At 32.8% G+C, this 19,371-nt stretch overlaps 1 protein-coding gene across 1 annotated transcript in view; it reads right to left on the reverse strand.

The window, feature by feature from the left end:
• Window positions 1-1,138: 1,138 nt before the first annotated feature.
• The window catches only part of LOC133324459 (uncharacterized), a 40,392-nt gene continuing 22,159 nt past the window's right edge, over window positions 1,139-19,371 (reverse strand). The window contains exons 2-3 of the mRNA XM_061533294.1: window positions 1,645-1,925; window positions 1,139-1,554 (exon numbers count right to left, since the gene is read on the reverse strand). Of these exons, the coding sequence (XP_061389278.1) occupies window positions 1,139-1,554; window positions 1,645-1,925 (697 nt within the window). The remainder of the gene's footprint in view (window positions 1,555-1,644; window positions 1,926-19,371) is intronic.

A 19,371-nucleotide genomic window follows, 5' to 3' on the forward strand; every position in this document is an offset into this window, starting at 1 on the left:
GCATGATATCCGAAATAGTCGGCAGAAATTTCCAACCTGCTAGCAAGACTACATCAACCTTTGGATAGAATGCTTTCCAGCATTCAATCCAATCCGTTAGTTGGGAGGGGATACCTGAATTATGGAAAACAGAATGGATAGCTTCCAGCTTCACATTGTTGAAGGCTCCTTCGATGCTAAAGAACTCAGACAATGCGTAACCGGAGGTCTCCTTATTCTCTTGATACGTAGACTTTGTATGGTTTCTGTTTTCCTCTGGTGGTAGGAATCTGAAAAAGTATGATTCTATGGTCCGAGAAGGAGCAGTTCTCAGATACTTTCCAGTTCGTAAACCCAGAGTTGTCCTCGCCTGATTTTAATAAGATATAAATTGTGAATAAATAATAGCTTAGAGTAAACCTTTAGCAATGCATTTATATCACACACAAATATTTAATTTTACGACTTAATTCAGCTCAGAGTTATAGAACGAAAACGTGACTAGTAATTACATAAAGTAAATGACCGAATTTTGTGTATATTTGATCCTCTTATTTAACCCAAATTAGGCATATAAATAAACAAAGCAATAGATTAAAATTTTTTATATTAATATATTGTATATTTGTTCAGTTGCAAATTATATTTCAAATATTTCGAACTTATTTTATTATTGGTATTGTTATTTATTTTATGATTTTTCGTATAATTATTTTGTATTTGAAGAACCAATAGTTTATTATCAACCATTATTTTAAGCAACAATCACAGTATTTACAATAACAATGAGACTAAAGCTAAACAATAATAGTAATAATAATGATGACAGTTTATTTAAAAAATAATAAAAATAATCATATTAAAATGGCTAGCAGGCATAATGGAAAAATTACTAATGATAAGGATGGGTGAAGTGTTAAAAAAAAAAACAGAATAGAAATAAAATTAAAAAAACATACGATGAAGACGACATAAATCAACTTTTCTTGTGTAACTTGCAGTGTAGTTACTAGGTACCAAACTAGATTCTCGTATACTTCGCTGCAGGCCATCATGCACAACATGATAACCAGCAGCAGCAGCGCAGTTCTTCATTTATATGGATGTGTGTCTATGGTTTTATTAATCTATGAGAAAAAATTTCCTCTGAACTTCAAGTTCAGTTGGTTGAAGAACTTGGGTATGATTTCTTGCGACGATTTATTCTGAAGAGATCCTTGAAACTCAATGAAGGTGAAATTTTACGATTATCTCGACTGTGGGACGATGAACCATTGCCTCTTGAACTTGCTGGCGAGGATGATGAATTCACATGGCCACCATTTGTAATGCTGTGATTTGTTGCTGATGTCAGACTTGCTCTTGGTATACCATCAAGATATTCCAGATTTGGCAACATTTGTAGTATGTATTCCCGATAATCGGTTATCATACCGGCGGGTAATATCAGGGGATCCATAGTGTAGACATTCAGGGAGCAATAATTGAAAGGCTCCTTTGTGCCTGGATTTCCCATAATCGACAGTGAATTCACTTCCAAATTAGTATTGCGATCCAATATCAACGTATGTAAATCTTCGAAAAATGTCAAAAATGATAAATTCTGAAAATTATTATAGCTTAAATCTAAAAATTTTGTTTGCATTGCAAATTTCTCAGCAATACGTCGGGGAATGGTGCGTAGATTTTCATAGGCCAATGATATTCGTCCATTTTCTTCAAGGATATTGCTGTCGCCCAGGGAATCTTCACTGCTATAACTGCCATTGGAAATGTTACCGCTAACGGAATAAACATTATTGCTCGATATCATTTTCTGGGAATTATCCAAGTAAATAGTGCTGGGGTATTCGGGTAGTTCGCATACGACGTCGTTGTAATCTTCGCTTGGCAGACTTTCGTATGATTGAAAATTGACACAGTTTTTTAATAATTCATATAAGTTACTGGAATTGAGGAGAAAAAAAGAGATGTTTATTAATTATTAAAAAAACTTCATATACAACGGATACTTTTTACTTGATTCTAAAATTATTCTAAATAAAAATACAATAATAGAATTATAAAAATGGAATTCTGTTCTGTCAAAGGTTAATACCTATTCCACTTTTGGAATCGGTATTATGATGAAAAATTCATGGCTATATGGTACATATATTTGTTGATACGACAAAAATGTGTCGATTAGACCTCAAGTTTCTTTGGACCAAATCAATCTCAGGCAATTTGAAGTTTATTTATATACCAATTTTCTCATAGCACTGCCATTCCCTCTGAACCTTTCCACCAAATATTCCATATGTGGGAAACTTGTATGTATTGAAAGGGCATGCGATCCATCGTTTGAACGTCGTAATATTTTTATTTGAGCTTTATTAAATCTTCAGCCTTATGCCTAATCGAAATATTGATTTGGGAACCATTGTTTCTTTGGGCCTAATTTGGAGTCGAATTACAAAAGTCCGTCCAAAGTAAGAAAGTAAGGTATATTTTAAAAATGGGAAATATCGGGCCACTTCTTCTTGTACCTCTGACACAAAATTGTCAAACTTAAAATTAATTTTACAAGCTTTGCACAATCTTATATTTTATATAAGACTCTATAATGTTTTAAGATGGGGCTTTTCGGTCCAATCCTTTTAGTAACTCTCCGACAAAAGGCCAACATTTGAAAAAATGTAAATCTGATATAAAGTTTTCGCAAAAAAAGGTACACTATCGTAGTGTACCGTACCAGGAACACAAACACTAAAAAAAATTTAGCGGTAGTGTACCGGAGCACTTGTCGGAACACAAAAATATGTATTTATTATCTTTTATTTTTTGTATGAAGAAATTTTATTGCTGTTTTGTTTTTCAATAAAGATTTAATAAAAATAATAGGTATACAAATTATTACATAAATTTAAATAAAATTGTTATTAATTTTTTTCTATTTTTTACTTTACTTTTCTAAGTCATGATTTAGATTAGGCGAGTTTACTTGCGGTAAGTCTTTGTTTGTTGGAGAGAGGGGCAAGGGGAATATAAATGAAAAAAAATTGCTCGTTCCGACAATTTTCTGGCAATTCGTTTTGTGTATTTCGTATTTGTTGACGTTTTATATATATTTAAATGTGGAAAAACAACAAATAGAAACATATTTTGGAAACCGAATTGCCTTGTATAGACGCATGAAGCAAGTTCAAAAGAGAACGACAAGAATTGCCGCAAGTTAACTCGCCTAATCTAAATCAAGACTAACAAAAATGGTTTGGGATCTGAAAATGAATTATTTTATTCGACATTGCCTACTTGTAAAAGATACACACTTTTTTATATTTGTATTTGTTTAAATTTTATTAAAAATTGGTAATATTATGTTAGCATCAACAGTTTAACATAATAAAGATTTTATAACTAAAAAGATCGTCTAGTGAAAATTCAATCTGATGCCAACTCGTAACTGAAAATAACATTAGATAGCGTTTTGGCTGATAATCGATTGTGTTGATCGGAAAACTGTATTGCATAAGACTACCAAATAATGGATATATGAAATCATTTGTTTATGTGGTACCTGTATGTGGTTTTGTAATATTTATCCCAAAATTATAAAACCATTCTTTCGAATATCCACGTAATTTGAACACTTCTTTTCATGAATAAACAGGAAATAATTATATTGATTGTGTAACAATTAGCAAATTTTCCAGGTATATTTTTTTATTTGTAATTCCTGCATTTTACCCTTTAAGAAAAAAAAATTTCATACTATGGAGATCTTCCAATATTATGGGAAAATCATGTTCGTTGTGTAAATTAATGACAATTTTCTCCAAAGCTGTATAATTTTGTCACAAAAACTGGCCAAAATACCTATTTCAAATGAACTTATTCACTTTTGTAATTGCAAATAATGTTATATTCAATTCAGCGTTTTATTTTTTTATTATGTGCTCTATTTTTTCCTCAAAAACAAAACATACGTGTATGGTACACTACAAGTACAGTTCATGCAAGTGGAACGCTACGATTTGTATTGTTCCTGCCAGTGGAATACTACGATTTTTAGTGTTCCGGCAAATGGAACACTAAGATTTTTAGTGATCCGACCAGTGGAACAACAAGATTTTTAGTGTTCCAACCAGAGATGGCCTGTCAGAAACAGTGACGTAAATGACGTACATTTCCGACGTATAATACATACGTCAGAAACGTCGGAAACCTACCCAAATCCATTAGGTTTTTGACAAAATAACTATTTCCATTAATCAATTTGGAAATTACGCATGCTTTACTCAAATTAATATAAAATTTCAAAATTTTCTTCTCAAAAAAATTTAGAAATGTTTATCAGTTCTACTAAGGAATAGTCAGATATATGTAAAAACAATATACATTCTTGAAAATACATGTATATGCTGATAATATTGAAATAAATGACGTTTACTACATTTATTACATTTTATACAGGTATATGACGTTTTCGACGTTTACACCTCTTTGACAGTCGAAAACCTAAAAATTTGTCACACGGACCATCCCTGGTTCCAACCAGTGGAACACAACGATTTTTAATGTGCCGCAGTCGGTACACTAACAATTTTATTGTACTACTGCCGGTACACTACGATTTTTAGTTTATCGCAGCCGGTACGCTACGATTTTCCAAAAATGCTAAATCATTTATATGTATTAATATTTTGAAGATCCTTGCCTCTAAAACCCATAAATATGTTGACTCTTGACTCTTTTTTATTTGGTACATATTAATAGGGTTTTGAAACTTTTAAAATTATTAAAAAATTCCAATTGAAGAAAAATCTTCAATTTTTTGTTACTAAAGGTAGCGAAAAAATTGTTAACAAAATTTGAATGAAAAATAAAAATTTTAATATGACAACACTTTTTAAAACGACACAATGGGCCAAAAATCAATTTTCTTGGCAAAAAGTCTATTTCAGATAGAGAGGAAAAAAGTTAAACATTTCAAATCTGTGTACTTTGAGCATTACATTTCGGTTTAGAATTAACATAAGGTCAAAATCGAAATTTCATATTTTTTGTATACATATAATTTATTTCTTCTAAAATCGGAAAACCCAAAAATGTGGACCGATATTGACGACGCATGGTAGGATGGAACATGTGTATAAAATCCTCTAAATACAGCCACATAGAGGGAAAAGTTATATGAGGCTACCACCAACGTACACAAGATTTTACTTCGGGGGGTGAGGAGAAAGCTGCTGCTTCAATATAAATATTTTCATTAAAAAATTTGTTTAATGCGTATGTCCCTGGAGGCAATACCTAAAGCAGGACCAATATTGATTGCATGAGGTGCTAGCCCTAAAAAACGAGCTCAAGATCATCAAAATACCGAAAATTGGTACCCAATAAGAACCCACATTTTTCAACCCTGTTGAAAAATGTGCTCAAGAACCCCAAAATACTGAAAATTTGGGGGTACCCTTATATGGGAACTATTCCCATCTTCGAAGTTGACCTGCCTGGAGACAAAATACAACTCTATACAAAATTTTGGCGATCAATCTAACGTGGTCAAGAATATTTATAATATTAATACATTATAGGGTCCATACTATTGTAAAGGGTATAAAAACTAAAATTGACTTTTATTAACATAGCGTGATGATAACATTGGAACATAATAGTCTCATTTTCAACCAAATTGTCTGTAACTTGGTATGTATTTTGAATTCGCATATTTTTACCAAAAATGATCAATTTTAGTCCACTATTTGGGGAGACCCATATAACGGTACAACTAATTTTCAACCAAATTGCCTCTAATTTAGTATTTTGAATTCTCATTCGTACCTAAATCTATCAATAGGTTCGTTCCCGTACTTTTTGATAGTAAATATAGTAAAAGAGCGAACTATCAAAAATTACTCTCACATACAAGATTTGCGCAAAAAGTAAAGGAACGAAAAATAGTTAAAACATGAAGAAACGTCAAAATCAAAAATTTCATTTGTTAAGGACAAAAAAAGACTACAGGAACCTAATGCACAAAAAAAAACAATAACAAAAAGTTAAACGGCGTCTATTGCATGATTTTGATAATATTAATATTTATTGTATATTTTTTAATTTATATAATTTAGAGGAAAACATTATGGAATATATGGAAGTGGAGTTTCCGACGACTCCAAGCCCGGAAAGTCGTATATGGCTGGAAGCTCCCATAATGATTACAATGTTTTAGCGAACTAGAACAACAAGATATGGAACAAGTCAAGTTTAGGGGCCCCAGTCGGATAATTTTGATATGATTACCGTAAGTAGCCACATGGACAGGCGCATACATGGCTACGCAATATATTCTTCATCTAGTTATATAGCACAAACCATAACCTTTAAAATGATAAAATGATACGGCTGATTAAAACAACATACTCTCCGAACTTTTAAGGCCCATATCTCGGAAAGTATGCATTTCTCCCCATAAAATATATATCACTGTAATCAGTTCACAGAGGACTACTTACTGTAAAAATGTCAAAGCGATCCAAGTGGAGCCCCTAAACTTGACTTTGGACCAATTTTTAAATTTCTTATTTGTTTTTTTTTTTTTCAAGCAAATGTGTGTGCGTGTGTCCCTTTTGTTGAAGCGCTAACTTTCTAGCTAACTTTATTTCGGACAGTATATCTCTGGCAATCAAATGTCAAATTCATAATTTACTACATTTACTATTTCGTGCTAGGCCAAATTGGTCTTGCAGAAAATAGGAGAAGAGAACGCCATTTTGGTTTTAACTCTCTTAAATTTAACTTCAATTTTTCCTACTTTTCGGTGTAAGGAAACGCTTTTCTAGCAAAAATTGCAAAACTAGTACAATATAGTACTATATTGCAGGTTTGGGAACACAGCTAATATTGACTTAAGTTTCGGGGTAGGCCCCATATAAATTCAAGCCAATCGTCATGGTACAATTATAAAAGGTAACAGCAAATCCCAGCTGATTTGATTCCAACGTAATACTAGTGTCAATATGAATTTGACAAATTATGTTTTTTAAAATCACCCAACAGGAAAATTGGGAAAGCATACAATTTGAAATTGTTATTTATTAAATGTGCTCTCGTATTCAATTTACTTAATCTGCCTGCTGCGAAAGTTTGAGGAAGCGAATCTTTCTTCGAGGAATAACTCGCTATTCCCAGCATTTTCATATGTGTTACACATATATATGGCAATGGCTCAATTATAGGAAAGATGTGGAAGCGATAGAAATATAAATTTGATATATTAACATTCATGTTTTTCAATTTTTATTTTGAGGATTCGAAAATATTTCATTTTCAAAATAAAAATAATTTGATGATAATTTGTTTGTTTGTTTACATTTTTCTGTCAAATGAGTTGACACTAGTAGAACTTACAACAACAAATTTCCATGTGGTTGTTGTATCGTTTTTTGTACAACAACACTTGCTGTTACCTTCTATTATTATACCATGGCCAATCGGCTAGATTTTAAATTTCAAAAACAATTTAATGAATACAATTAAAAAAATGGCTGCCATTTTTGATCCACCCGGAAACCATTATATGTGATATTTATTTCACTTCTCCAATTAATATGGGATCTCTGAAACATATTGACAACAGGCTACTTTTTTTGTTTAATAAATTAGCGTAGCTTATTGAATTTTTAAACAAAGATGACAGTATTCTTGAAGATTTTCAAGTTATTTTGCATATTCAATGATAAAATTTCTACTTATTTGAGTTTAAATATAAAATAATACTACCGACTATTTTTGCCCTATATCGACATGTCGACTATAAAAATATGTCCATTTACTAGAAATGACAGGTCAAATATTTGAACCTAATAGAATCGACTAGTAATCTTTCTTAGGGGTTCCATTTATAATATTAAATAATTTTAACTGATTTTGTATACAGAAAAGGTCACATATATGTACTGGGGATAGATATTATTCGGCACTAGCTAAAATTAATTTTTTTAGTAACTCCACACATTGTGGTTGTTTCAATTATAGATTCTGAATTTACAATTATTACAATTTATAAAGAATTCGAAATGTAAACTTTCTATAAGACACTTGCGGTATTTACACACTATTCAAATACTTGTTTTATATTTACACCTTGCAAATATCTTCCTTATTACAACTTCACGTAATTGAATAACCACTTGTCATCAATCAATTAATTGTATCACTTTCACACTTACCTATTTTCCTCTATACAATTAATTCCATAGGTATCCGACATAATTTTATGGTGGGATGTGTTTAGAAGTTGAACAACAACAATAAAGTTTTTGTTTACTTTTCAAGTTTTATCAAATGTTAGTAGAACATCAGTTATTCTTTTTTGTTAGATTTCGTCTGTCACAATGATTTTTGTTTTAATTGTACAAAAAGTAGCTCTTTTACACACAATTTTTTATTAAAATAATTACGGCCACGATTCTAGTGATGATGTTGATGATGCGGCTGATGCTAGAACAGCATGCCTTTCTGAACTGACAATAAAAATTGTTTACACATCCAAATAAAATATGGAAATATGGAATACTAATAGCGACAAACATACACGGTCTTATCACAATAACAACAAAAGCTGCAGCAGAACCAGAACTCTATGAGGATTTTTTTTATTTATTTGTTTTTGTTGTTTTAATTAATATGATGATTACTGTTTTTGCTTATCACTGCTGGTGTGATGTTTTCTTCGAGTCCAATCCACGAGGGAGTTAAAGAAAAGTCGTTGATCTGCCCTTTAGCAGCTAGAAAACGAGGAGGCTGGAAGATTTCTAAGACGACCGATGACGGTGAGAGTGATCCGTTGCGGACGATGTTGGTTATTCAACTAAAATAAAAAATGACAATTATCAGATGAAACTCGTAAGAATGAAGTGGAAGAAATGAGAAAATGTTTACTTGTTTGGTGGTAGGTGCAGGCACACTGTGTGCACATGTGTGTGAGGGTCTACGCGGCTACGTGCGTGCGGGAGTACATCATCATCATCGTGGCTGTAATTAATCTTTTCGAGTGGCGGGTGCACTTTGGCACAGCAACAACAACAATAACAACAGCACATGACCGACGAAGAGTTGTTCTATTCTTGTGGTGATTTATTCTTATTTTCGATCCTCTTATTTTTATGACTTTTTCCCTTTATATTCAATGAGAATGACGGGTTCCAGTATAGAACAAGAAGAGCATGTTTTGTGTATGTTTTCTCTATGTGACAGACAGCAAGAGATCTGTTGAAATCTGAGCTCCAATAGGAAGGAGAAACACAACTCAGATTAACTGTTTTTCCAGTCATTTAGGTAAGAGAGTGCGGCAAGGGTGTTATCTTTCGGAACATAATAATGATGTTGGTGATGATGATAACAAATGAATGTAAACAGTTCAGGCAGGTACTTATACTTATTTAAATTTTTGTTAGACATTGTTTCCATCCGCACGTGTGTATTAGGGTGCTGCACATTTTTTAGAAGTGTTCTTCGAAATTTTTGAGATGTATAATAAAAATTAGTTTTTTATGACAAAGTAACTAGTTAGCTACCTGTGTTAATTAATTAATTTTACTAAGTATTTTTACGTTAATTTAGTGAAGAAAATCGAAATCTCAATATAACACTAACACTGCAACAAAATTTAGCTCCTGGTGTGGAGATTGGAAAATCCAGTTAACTGATAATCTGACAATATATGTTTTGTGCTCAGAAATTTTTCAGGGATCAGGGATCCGGATCTGGCTAACACGAATAAATGTTTTTATCGTATTTGACAAGATTTGACGTTTAGGGTAAGTGTACCAATAGTCGGCACGGTTTCACCACCCGAGTGCATTTTTCAAAATACATCATAGTTAAAATACAAAATGTTGGCTGACAAAAATTACTTAGCTCGATGAAAAATTTCACAGAGATAGGTTGCAATATTATTGAAGATTCTTCATGGTATTTTTCATATTTGGTTATATGAGTTTTTAGTTATTTGAAGTTATATACAACAGATGCCGACAATTGGTACATGCCGGCATTAGTAACACACCCTATAAAGTAAATATTTTGTAGATTATTGTAATGTCAAAAATTAATTGACAAAAAATATTAAACAGTAAGCAAATTATACTCGATACTCTAAATATTCAACATCTACTCGATCTATGCTCAGATAAACTTTTATCCACGTAAATGAATAAATTTCGTACAAATTGTAGTTAGTACTGTTTTTAAATTAATTATTTTGGGTAGAAGCGCCTTTAATTTATAGCTTTTATCGTGTAAAGTGCACAATCTCGTTTTAATAGCTAAATAAAGCTGAATTTGCCATAAAAAAATAAATCCACTCGATGTGCTAAATCGAGATAATTTCAAATACAACCCTAATTGTGCGCCACAATTTGCAATTCAAAATAATTGTTGACCAGAAATATGGCAGCTAATGAAAAATTGAGAATTTTTATACCCTCCCCAATAGTATGGAGGGTATATTACGACTATTATTGTCTTTCCGATTGTAACTCATCGAAATATTCATTTCAGACCCTATAAAGTATATATATTCTAGTTAAGGGTAAAATTTTAAGATGATCCGTCGCTCTGTTATAATCACGTTACCTCCTGAAATTTTTCACAGGGTTGTCTTTTGTCTACCGGCAGGTCAAGTTCGGTACATGTTTTGGGGTAGCCCTCATGTAACAGTACACGTTCTTTTACCGAATTAGCTGTAATTTTGTATTTTGTGTTCTCAGTGGGTATCTAATATCAATATTAAAACTATAAATATTTATCTACTTTTTCGGCTCGTCTCCGTATAATGGTACTCTGATTTTCGGTATTATGGTCATATTTTCCAACCGGGGTGGTTGTAATTTGGTATTTAAGATTCCCATTTGGTATGAAATCTCCCCACTAAAAATTATCAATATACGTCCACGTTTTGGGTACCCCCCCAAATAGATGGATTTTGTGGATTTTGGACAAGTTTTTGATTGAATTGGGTACCAAATTTACCTAACAAAAATATCAATATTGGTCCCATTTTTCGTTATTTTGAGGTTTTGAACTCTGTTTTCTACCTAATTTGGATTCCTATTTGGTAACAAATCTTTATATCATTATAAAAAATATAAAATTTTTAGAAGATGGAAAAAAAAGGAAAAAACCATAAAAAGTACTGTCGGGGTAATTCGGTATTTTGAGGTGGGGCACATTCATCCAATATAGTTATTGGGTAATATTATTTCCTTAAAATGTTTTTGAGTTTGTCTTTAAAAATAATCCTTTAGTATAATTCGAAATTAAATATATAAGACCAAACGTTTTTGTATTGATGGTGTGTGTCACCTTGAGATGTCAACGTCCGCCGTTAGAAAATATAGCCTTAAAATTCAAATTTTGAGTCGCATATTAAAACAAAATGGAACCTTTAGAGGATATTAACCCGAATAGTGCTGTAATTATTTTTTTCGAATTGTGGAACGAAACTTTCAGCGTCTCTAGATTGTGGGTCACTGAATCCAAAAATTTGATTTGTATCTTTTTTTCTTATCAGGATAATCGACTGGATCAATTGTTGGGCTATGACCATATGTTCACACTAGCACTGCTCGGGTACAGATATTTTAGACGATTTATTGATTGTATTATGAGTGTGATCATATGGTCACGCTAGCACAGCTTGGGTTAATTTCAACTAGCCCCATAGCGGTGTTAATTACAATCGACTCCGTTTTACTGTAAGTCGCTTAACTGAAAAATATCGGATAAGTGAAATTGATTTCCTATGCCATTACATTTTAGGTTAATCTCCCACAATTTACTCCGCATTACTGAAAATATCGGATAACTGAAATAGCTTTTAGAGTTAAATATTGCTATTTCCTTTCAATTTACTCCGTATTTCTGGAAATCATGAGAATGAAAGATAATTGAGAAATACACAAAGCGCACCATAACAGATATTTTTCTGCAATTTTTGATTTTTCCGACGTATGGAATATGTGTGTCAAATAAAAATACAGTTCATAACAAAAATCCCTTTATCTGTGAACATATCAACCAGTTTTAATATCGATCGTCTATTTTTCATAAAATTCGAAACCTACGTATTCGATATAAAATATGAATTTTTGAAATTCTTTAAACTGAAAAATTGTTCGCTTATGAGAAGTTCGGATAACTGAAATTATTTTCATTTAACCGAACTCCGCTTAAGTGAAAACATCGGATAACTGAAACAAATATCCAGATTTTTCCGTTTCAGTAAAGCGGAGTCGACTGTACCAGACTATGACTATGGTGCTGAATGTGCCCCCATCAAATGCCGAAACTACCCCGGGTAGGGGCACATTCGGCGAATTTGACTTTTTTACAAAACTGTACAATTTTTTAAAAATACTAATTAATTATATGTTTTTGGTGCTAGTTTTTATAATTAAAAAAGTGCCGAATGTGCCCAGTCTCCCTTATCGGATTTTGTTAACTCAGTGGGTTTAAATTGTAACATCCATTGTACATATGCCACATAAATCCTCATAAGGATTATATTGAAAATTGCCACAGAAATTATGAAACCAGTGAAATGTGTATGTATACGTAAACATCTACGATTTGGTACCTTTTTTGCAAAGGATATTAAAAGGGGAGTTTGCGTGCACAATTAGATCGATGTAAATTGTGCGGTTTGTTAACCTTTAGTGTGCGTGCACTATTTATTAACAATAATAATTGTGAATGTGAACAGTGGGACAATCTACAGGAAAACGAAAATGCGTTTTGGACCATGAAAATACATAAAATGAGGCAGGACCATTATATGTGGCTAAAGTCTTTAAAATAATATCAAATATCCTAGCAATGTATGTACAAAATTCCAACGCAATACATGGATAAATCGGCCTACAATTTTATTCTGATATACTTTTTATATACATGTACTTTATGGGGACCTCAACTAATATGTTGATATGCTGCAAATGATATGACAAATTTAATATAGACACGCTCTTTCAGTTAACCCTTTCAGTGTTTTTGTCGAATATATTCGACATATGAAAGAACTCTCTTTCTTTGATTTAGTATTCTGAGTTCTTATTAGGTAGCAACGCTCTCCACTAAAAATTATAAATACGGGTCCATTTTTCGGGTAGCCCCCATAATAGGGCCCCTCCAATTTTCCATATTTTGGGGTTCTTGAGCGCGGTTTTCGACCGTATTCGCTGTAATTTGGTATTTTGTAGTCTTATATGGTAAAAAATCTCCCCACCAAATATTATTAATATTCGCAACTTTTTAGGGGTAGTCCCCATATAACCCCCTTTTTATATTACAATAGTTAACTGATTTGTTCCGGGTTTTGGGGTTGCCTCCATATACCCGTACCTCCATCATGTACTCGAAATTGTCAATTTATATCAATTATCCATATGTTGTAATCAATCTTCCTTTGAAATATATCGATATAAAAATCTAGAAGGTCAGGTTCTAGAACCACATACCGATTAAATATTTAGCGTGAAGGAAGTTACTGAGATACAAAACTAAAAAAGTAAGTCGGACGGGGTCGACTATATAATACCCTTCATCACTAGGGGTATATTAAATAGATGCACCTTAACAGACATCGCATTTTTGAACGACCATTAACATGAAATTGGATGAACTAAAATTTCTGAATTAACTAAACATTTTATCTTTATCTAAATGTGAACCGACTTAGATCAATCAAATGCAAGCAAAAACAAGTCGGACATCGGTTGAGCTATGTCTGTACTTCTACAAAACGCAAATACGTCATTCTATGCTCAGTTTTGTACGTTGTGCAAAATTGCATGTCATATTTTGGGTCCTTGGTGCATCATTTGCATAAAATCGGACGAAGCTATATATGGGAGCTATATCCTAATCTGAACTGATTTCAACAAAACTTTACACACGTTATGTTATAGTAACATGAGTACGTTGTGCAAAATGTTGTCCCAATCGGTTTAACTTTGGGTCTTTGGTGGACTATTTACCTAAAATCGGACGAAACTATATATGGGAGCTATATCTAAATCTAAACCGAGTTTCCCCATTTTCTATTGGGTTCGTCCTAAGGCCAAAAAAAAGAGCTGTGCCAAATTTTATCCAATTCGGATCATAAATGAGACCTATACTTTGTTTACAATTTAACAGACAGACGGACGGACATGCATAAATCGACTTAGAAAGTGATTCTATGCATATTCTCAAAAGTAAACATGTATCTATCTCGTTTCCTTTTGCCTGTAACAAAAAGGTAAAAGGTAAAATTGTCGCTGTTGGTCCACTTTTTGGTATGTTCCCCATATTTTCATTTCTCGTAACTGTCAGTATTCTTATGGTGGAGGGTATCCAAAGTTCGGCCCAGCCCGCTTTTTTCACTTGTTTTGTTTTAAATTAGCCTTGATCTTGATGTAGGAACTCCAATTTATTTACACTTTAAAAGAATATGTATTAACATTAATGTTTGAATGATTATATATCTAAAACAATTATTATATTAATTTCGTTATAGCTTTTGAATGTCCGCATGATAGTCCCATTTTTTAATGAATAAAAGCGCTATATTTGGATGTACATAAATGTCCTACGGTTATTGATCTACGCATAATTTTTGGTTATTGACCGCAGAGTCCATATCCATATAGTAGATATCGGATATAAGCACATCTCATATAAGAAATGATTATCAAAAACACCGAGCTTCTACATTCTTATATCCGATAATTCCATATAAGAAAAAAACGCATATAAGTAAGAAATATCCGGCTTTTTTTGAGTTTCTTATTCCGATATAAATGCTAGAATTTCCCATGAAAGCTCGCGGATTAAAATATATGGGAATATAAGATAAAATGATGTCCTCATACCTTCGTCCATGAATTGCAGGACAACATATTTATTTGTACCCCAATAATAATATAGAGGGTATATGTGAATGCCCTACTGCAATTGTAAACAACAAAATAAACACGACCAACATCGTCATCATCACAGTAAAATACTAATAAAAATCATACAAAGCTGAATGGTAAACGCCTATCATCAGTTCTGTTTCATTTATTGCACTGAAAATTGATGCACTTTCTTATCAATGAAAAAAAAACAAAAAGAAACGAAATAAACAATTTTATGATTTTCTTGTTTTTGTAAGTAGCGCGACATCTAGCGCGTACTATTTATTTGTTTATTTACTTGTGTTAATAAATATATTTATTGTTTGTATGTCTGTTTATTTGTGTGTGATTCGATGATGTTGACGCTTTGGTTTCTATGCGTAATTAAATACTAATGGACTATTACTGAGTGTGTGTACGAGTATGTATGTAAGTGTAATTGTACATTTGTTTTGATTTCAATGCATTGTCTAGCAAATCAATAATATATTGTGTTTGTACTAATTTTAACGGAATATTTTTAAAGTACTTCATTTAATTGCATAATAAAACTCTGACAGTGCGGAAGGTCTGACATTAAGAAAACAGGTGGTTGCGGTGACGATCACTACCAAACATTTTTGTTCAATACCCCAAGATTGTATGAAATAATATGATATTGAAGCTAAGTAAATTTAAAGGGGCTGAATCTCTATTGCATTTATTGGCAAATATTTAGTCCGTTGGGCAAATTGTGGCATATGTTAAGGGGATCCCCCATTGTGGGTTTTAAAAAATTGATTTTTTGTTTTTTATTTGATTCTAATTCAAGAATGATAATGATTTAACATGTTATCCTGGAACTACATAACTATGGTATTTACTATGATAAATTCAATCGGTGAATATCTACCCAATTTTCCAGCTTGTTTTGGGGTTGCAAATAGGATATTTTCTCAAAAATATTTTTCTTTATTTATGTTTTTTCCGTTTGTAATTCATCGAAATAATCATATCCGATCCTATAAAGTATATATAGGGTAGCCCCACTATAACGGTACTCCCAAATATTCGGTATTTTGGAGATTTTAGACAGGACGTATGTACACAAAAAATTTGTTTCTGCAATGAAAATTTTCCTATTGAACCAGCACTACCACCCCACGAAATAAAATCGTGTACTTTGCCCTCTAATTTGTAGTATTTTTAGGGTTTTACACACATGTTCCACCCACACATATTTTAGGAAAAATCTCCTTTAAGAATTGTCCAACAAAAGAAGGACATAAACTTAAGGGAACCCCCCCATTCTCGATTTTAATTTTTCAATATTTTCAAAGGGCTGGTAAACCAATACCAATGCTTGCTTGTTTGTAACTTTGCACATATATAATTGAAGATGTAAAAGAGAAGAAATATAATTTACAAAAATTTTTTGTTATTGTTTTGTTGTTGTTTTTTGTAATTAAAGAAAAGTCCTTATTTTTGATGGCGGGCATGATAACTCCTCACTGGAACATCGGAATCCGAAAATTCCAACGGTGTTAGAAAGAGTACATGTCTGGCTCTCGTATGAACTAGGATTATTGACTTCGCTCTAAAATTAACAAAATGGTGGACCTTTGAAAAAATATTTTTGGAAAATCGCCGATTTTTTACCAAAAACCAAGATAAAAAATAAGGAAGATCTTCACCGATTGGCTTTATCCTAGTTCATACGATAGCTATACACTCCTAGAGAAACGTTGCAAAATTTGGAACCGATTGGATTATTAGTTTTTGAGTTATCGTGCCCGCCATTCGCAAAAAAATGTTTAGAGAAAAACTCGTTTAAAGTTTGAGAAGCCCTTCAGCCGTCACTTGATGCTGACACAATAAATCGGCTATATCTTCAAGAGTTCTTGAGATTTTCACTTGAAATTTTGTAGGGACATTCTTTAATTAGATTCGAATTATATCAACAAAAATTTTGACCCCGAGAATGGGGGGGGGGGTCCCCTTAAGCCAGTTGAGGCATGTTGTGCGCTCTATAAAGGAAAAGAAAGGTATAATTATGGAAAATTTTGACTGAACATCTTGGGTTTGATCCCCTTACGATTCTAGGAATTCTGTGTTTTTTTTGAGAATTCCTTCAGTCTTCTCCGTTCACACCCCCTCATATTGATTAGTCCGTGAATAGTGTCGTATCCTAAGAATTGTTTTCGAAAGCATGTAAATGCTCGGCAGTGGCACAGAAAATGTACACTAGTTGGTTGGCTATCTCGTGGCCTGTTACGCCTGTGTGACTCGGTACCCATACGATTCGTACAGGTCCTTGTTGTGAGAAATTGTTAATGGTGTTTAAACATTTCAGTACAGTTTTGGATTTAACTGTTTTGGAGGATATTGCATTTATAGCTTGTTTGCTATCCGTAATTATATTTGTTGTATTTTGTATTAGTTTTGAACTTAACCAGTTAAGACACCTCCGCATGTAGGATCGTGCTGTGATCTGTAGGGCGAAGAGAAATTTTGGTACTTCAATAAAAAGTCTCAGTCCAGTCTTTCCTCCCTGTCCCATCTGTGTAGCAACAGTTACAAGTAGCCATCTGAACTAGTGTTCCGCTATTACATTGTTCTCTATCCGGTATTATAGTTTCGCAAAGTGTGACTACTCTCGTTTTAGGTATGCGGTTATCTGTAATAATAATATTATAACGTCACCTGGACAGCAGACTGGTTCAAATCCTTCATCGTTGAAGTTCTTTAAGAGTTCTTTTATTGTGGCAACCCCCAGGAGCGGTGACAAAATCTCTCACTGTGGTGTTCCCTTACCTACATTGTCTCTGATTGTTATGTCCTGTATGCTACAGCTAATCCATATATTACTTAGCATATAGTTGACCCAGTCTATGATTGCCCGGTCAACTGGGAAGGTATCTAAGGATTGTAAAAACGTATTAGTGCTGACATTGTTGAAAGCATATTCAATATGGTGCACTACTTCAGGTAAATCGGTTTCCACTGATCTCCCCTTTTACATGCGCATGTTGTTCATATTTCAGCGTATCGTTTGGTATGCTGTAATAATAACAATTGTATTTATTGCCAATCGATTGAAAATAGTTGAAATTTCAGATCAAGAAATTGGGTCATAAAGTTTATTTTCCCCTATAAAGTATATTATAACAATCCTCGACGTAAAATTCTATGTCGATATAAAAGCGCCCAGATCTGAAGGTTCTAAGATGGGCTACATCGGTCCCCATTACTACATATGGTAGTATCCGATAGATTACTCTTGATTGATTGATTACTCATCCTAACATTTTTACAAAAACCTACATTAAATCTGAAAATGTGGTATAAAGGCAAACTTCTCCTGGCACTTCCCAAAAAGATGCCCATCTCATAAATAAAAACTGATTCCTTATATAAAGCTAATGATGTGTGGTCTAAATTTGGCAAAACTGCATATATATATATATATACTAACCATAAATTTAGTGCAACTATCGGCTTTATAGGTCCACTATCTCTAGTATTTTCCCGACAAATTGGCACAAAATAATGATGTAATAAAAAAGCTCCACATCGACACTAGACAGTGATTTCGTTACCTTCCGTAAAAAAAATCAGGATAAGCCAAAGGCTAAGAGAACACCGACTGACACTAGTTAGATATTAATTTTTGGCTTGTTGACGGTCCTATTCCTATTTTCGTTCCCTTGAAGTTTCTAGCCGAATTGGTTCATCGTATATTCAGATAATAAACATCTGCTTTCAGACACAATGTCAATGTTTTGACATAGCCCCTGGATTTAAATATGCTGTTCGAACAAGGATTCCTTGTGACACATCTAATGAAATTTTCAGTTGGGCGCCATTATCATGTAACCATGGAATTTCATCCACTTCAAGTATTTTAAAGGATCTGAAGGGAAATATGACAAGAATGATTCTAAAATAAATGAGTAAGATAACATAAGCTTGTTTTAGTACAGATTTTGGAATGATGTCCTTGGATAGGCAACAAATTCTATATTTCAGCGAATTTCCTTTAGAACTACCTTTATCAGATCAGCAGTTTTTGTTGCGTGTTATTTGTATTGGATTCTAGGCCAGGAAAGTTAAAAACACTAATATTAACACTTTATAACGCTAATATCCGAAATACTTCAATATATTACAAAATTTGTCACACTTACGCATATATAATTCACTTTCAAACTTTTTACCATATCTGGTCACACCATGAGATACTTACATTCTCTAATGATAACACAAACTACACCTAGAATCAAAACTAATGTTGTGCAAAATAAAGTAAAGAATAAATGCTCAGAGAGTAAAAGAGAAACCGCCATATAAAATGTCTTACTAAAAGAGAACGCAGAGAACGAGCTTATCGATACATGAAAACAGGGGCACCAGTTCCATGCTTGCCCAGAATTAATCAAAACAAAACAAATAAACATTAGAATAACGAGAAAAAAGCTTTTCTTCT

This window comes from Musca vetustissima, unplaced genomic scaffold, assembly GCF_032173495.1.
Source record: "Musca vetustissima isolate MV318-11 ecotype Yass unplaced genomic scaffold, APGP_CSIRO_Mvet_v1 utg5482, whole genome shotgun sequence".
NCBI lineage: Eukaryota > Metazoa > Arthropoda > Insecta > Diptera > Muscidae > Musca > Musca vetustissima.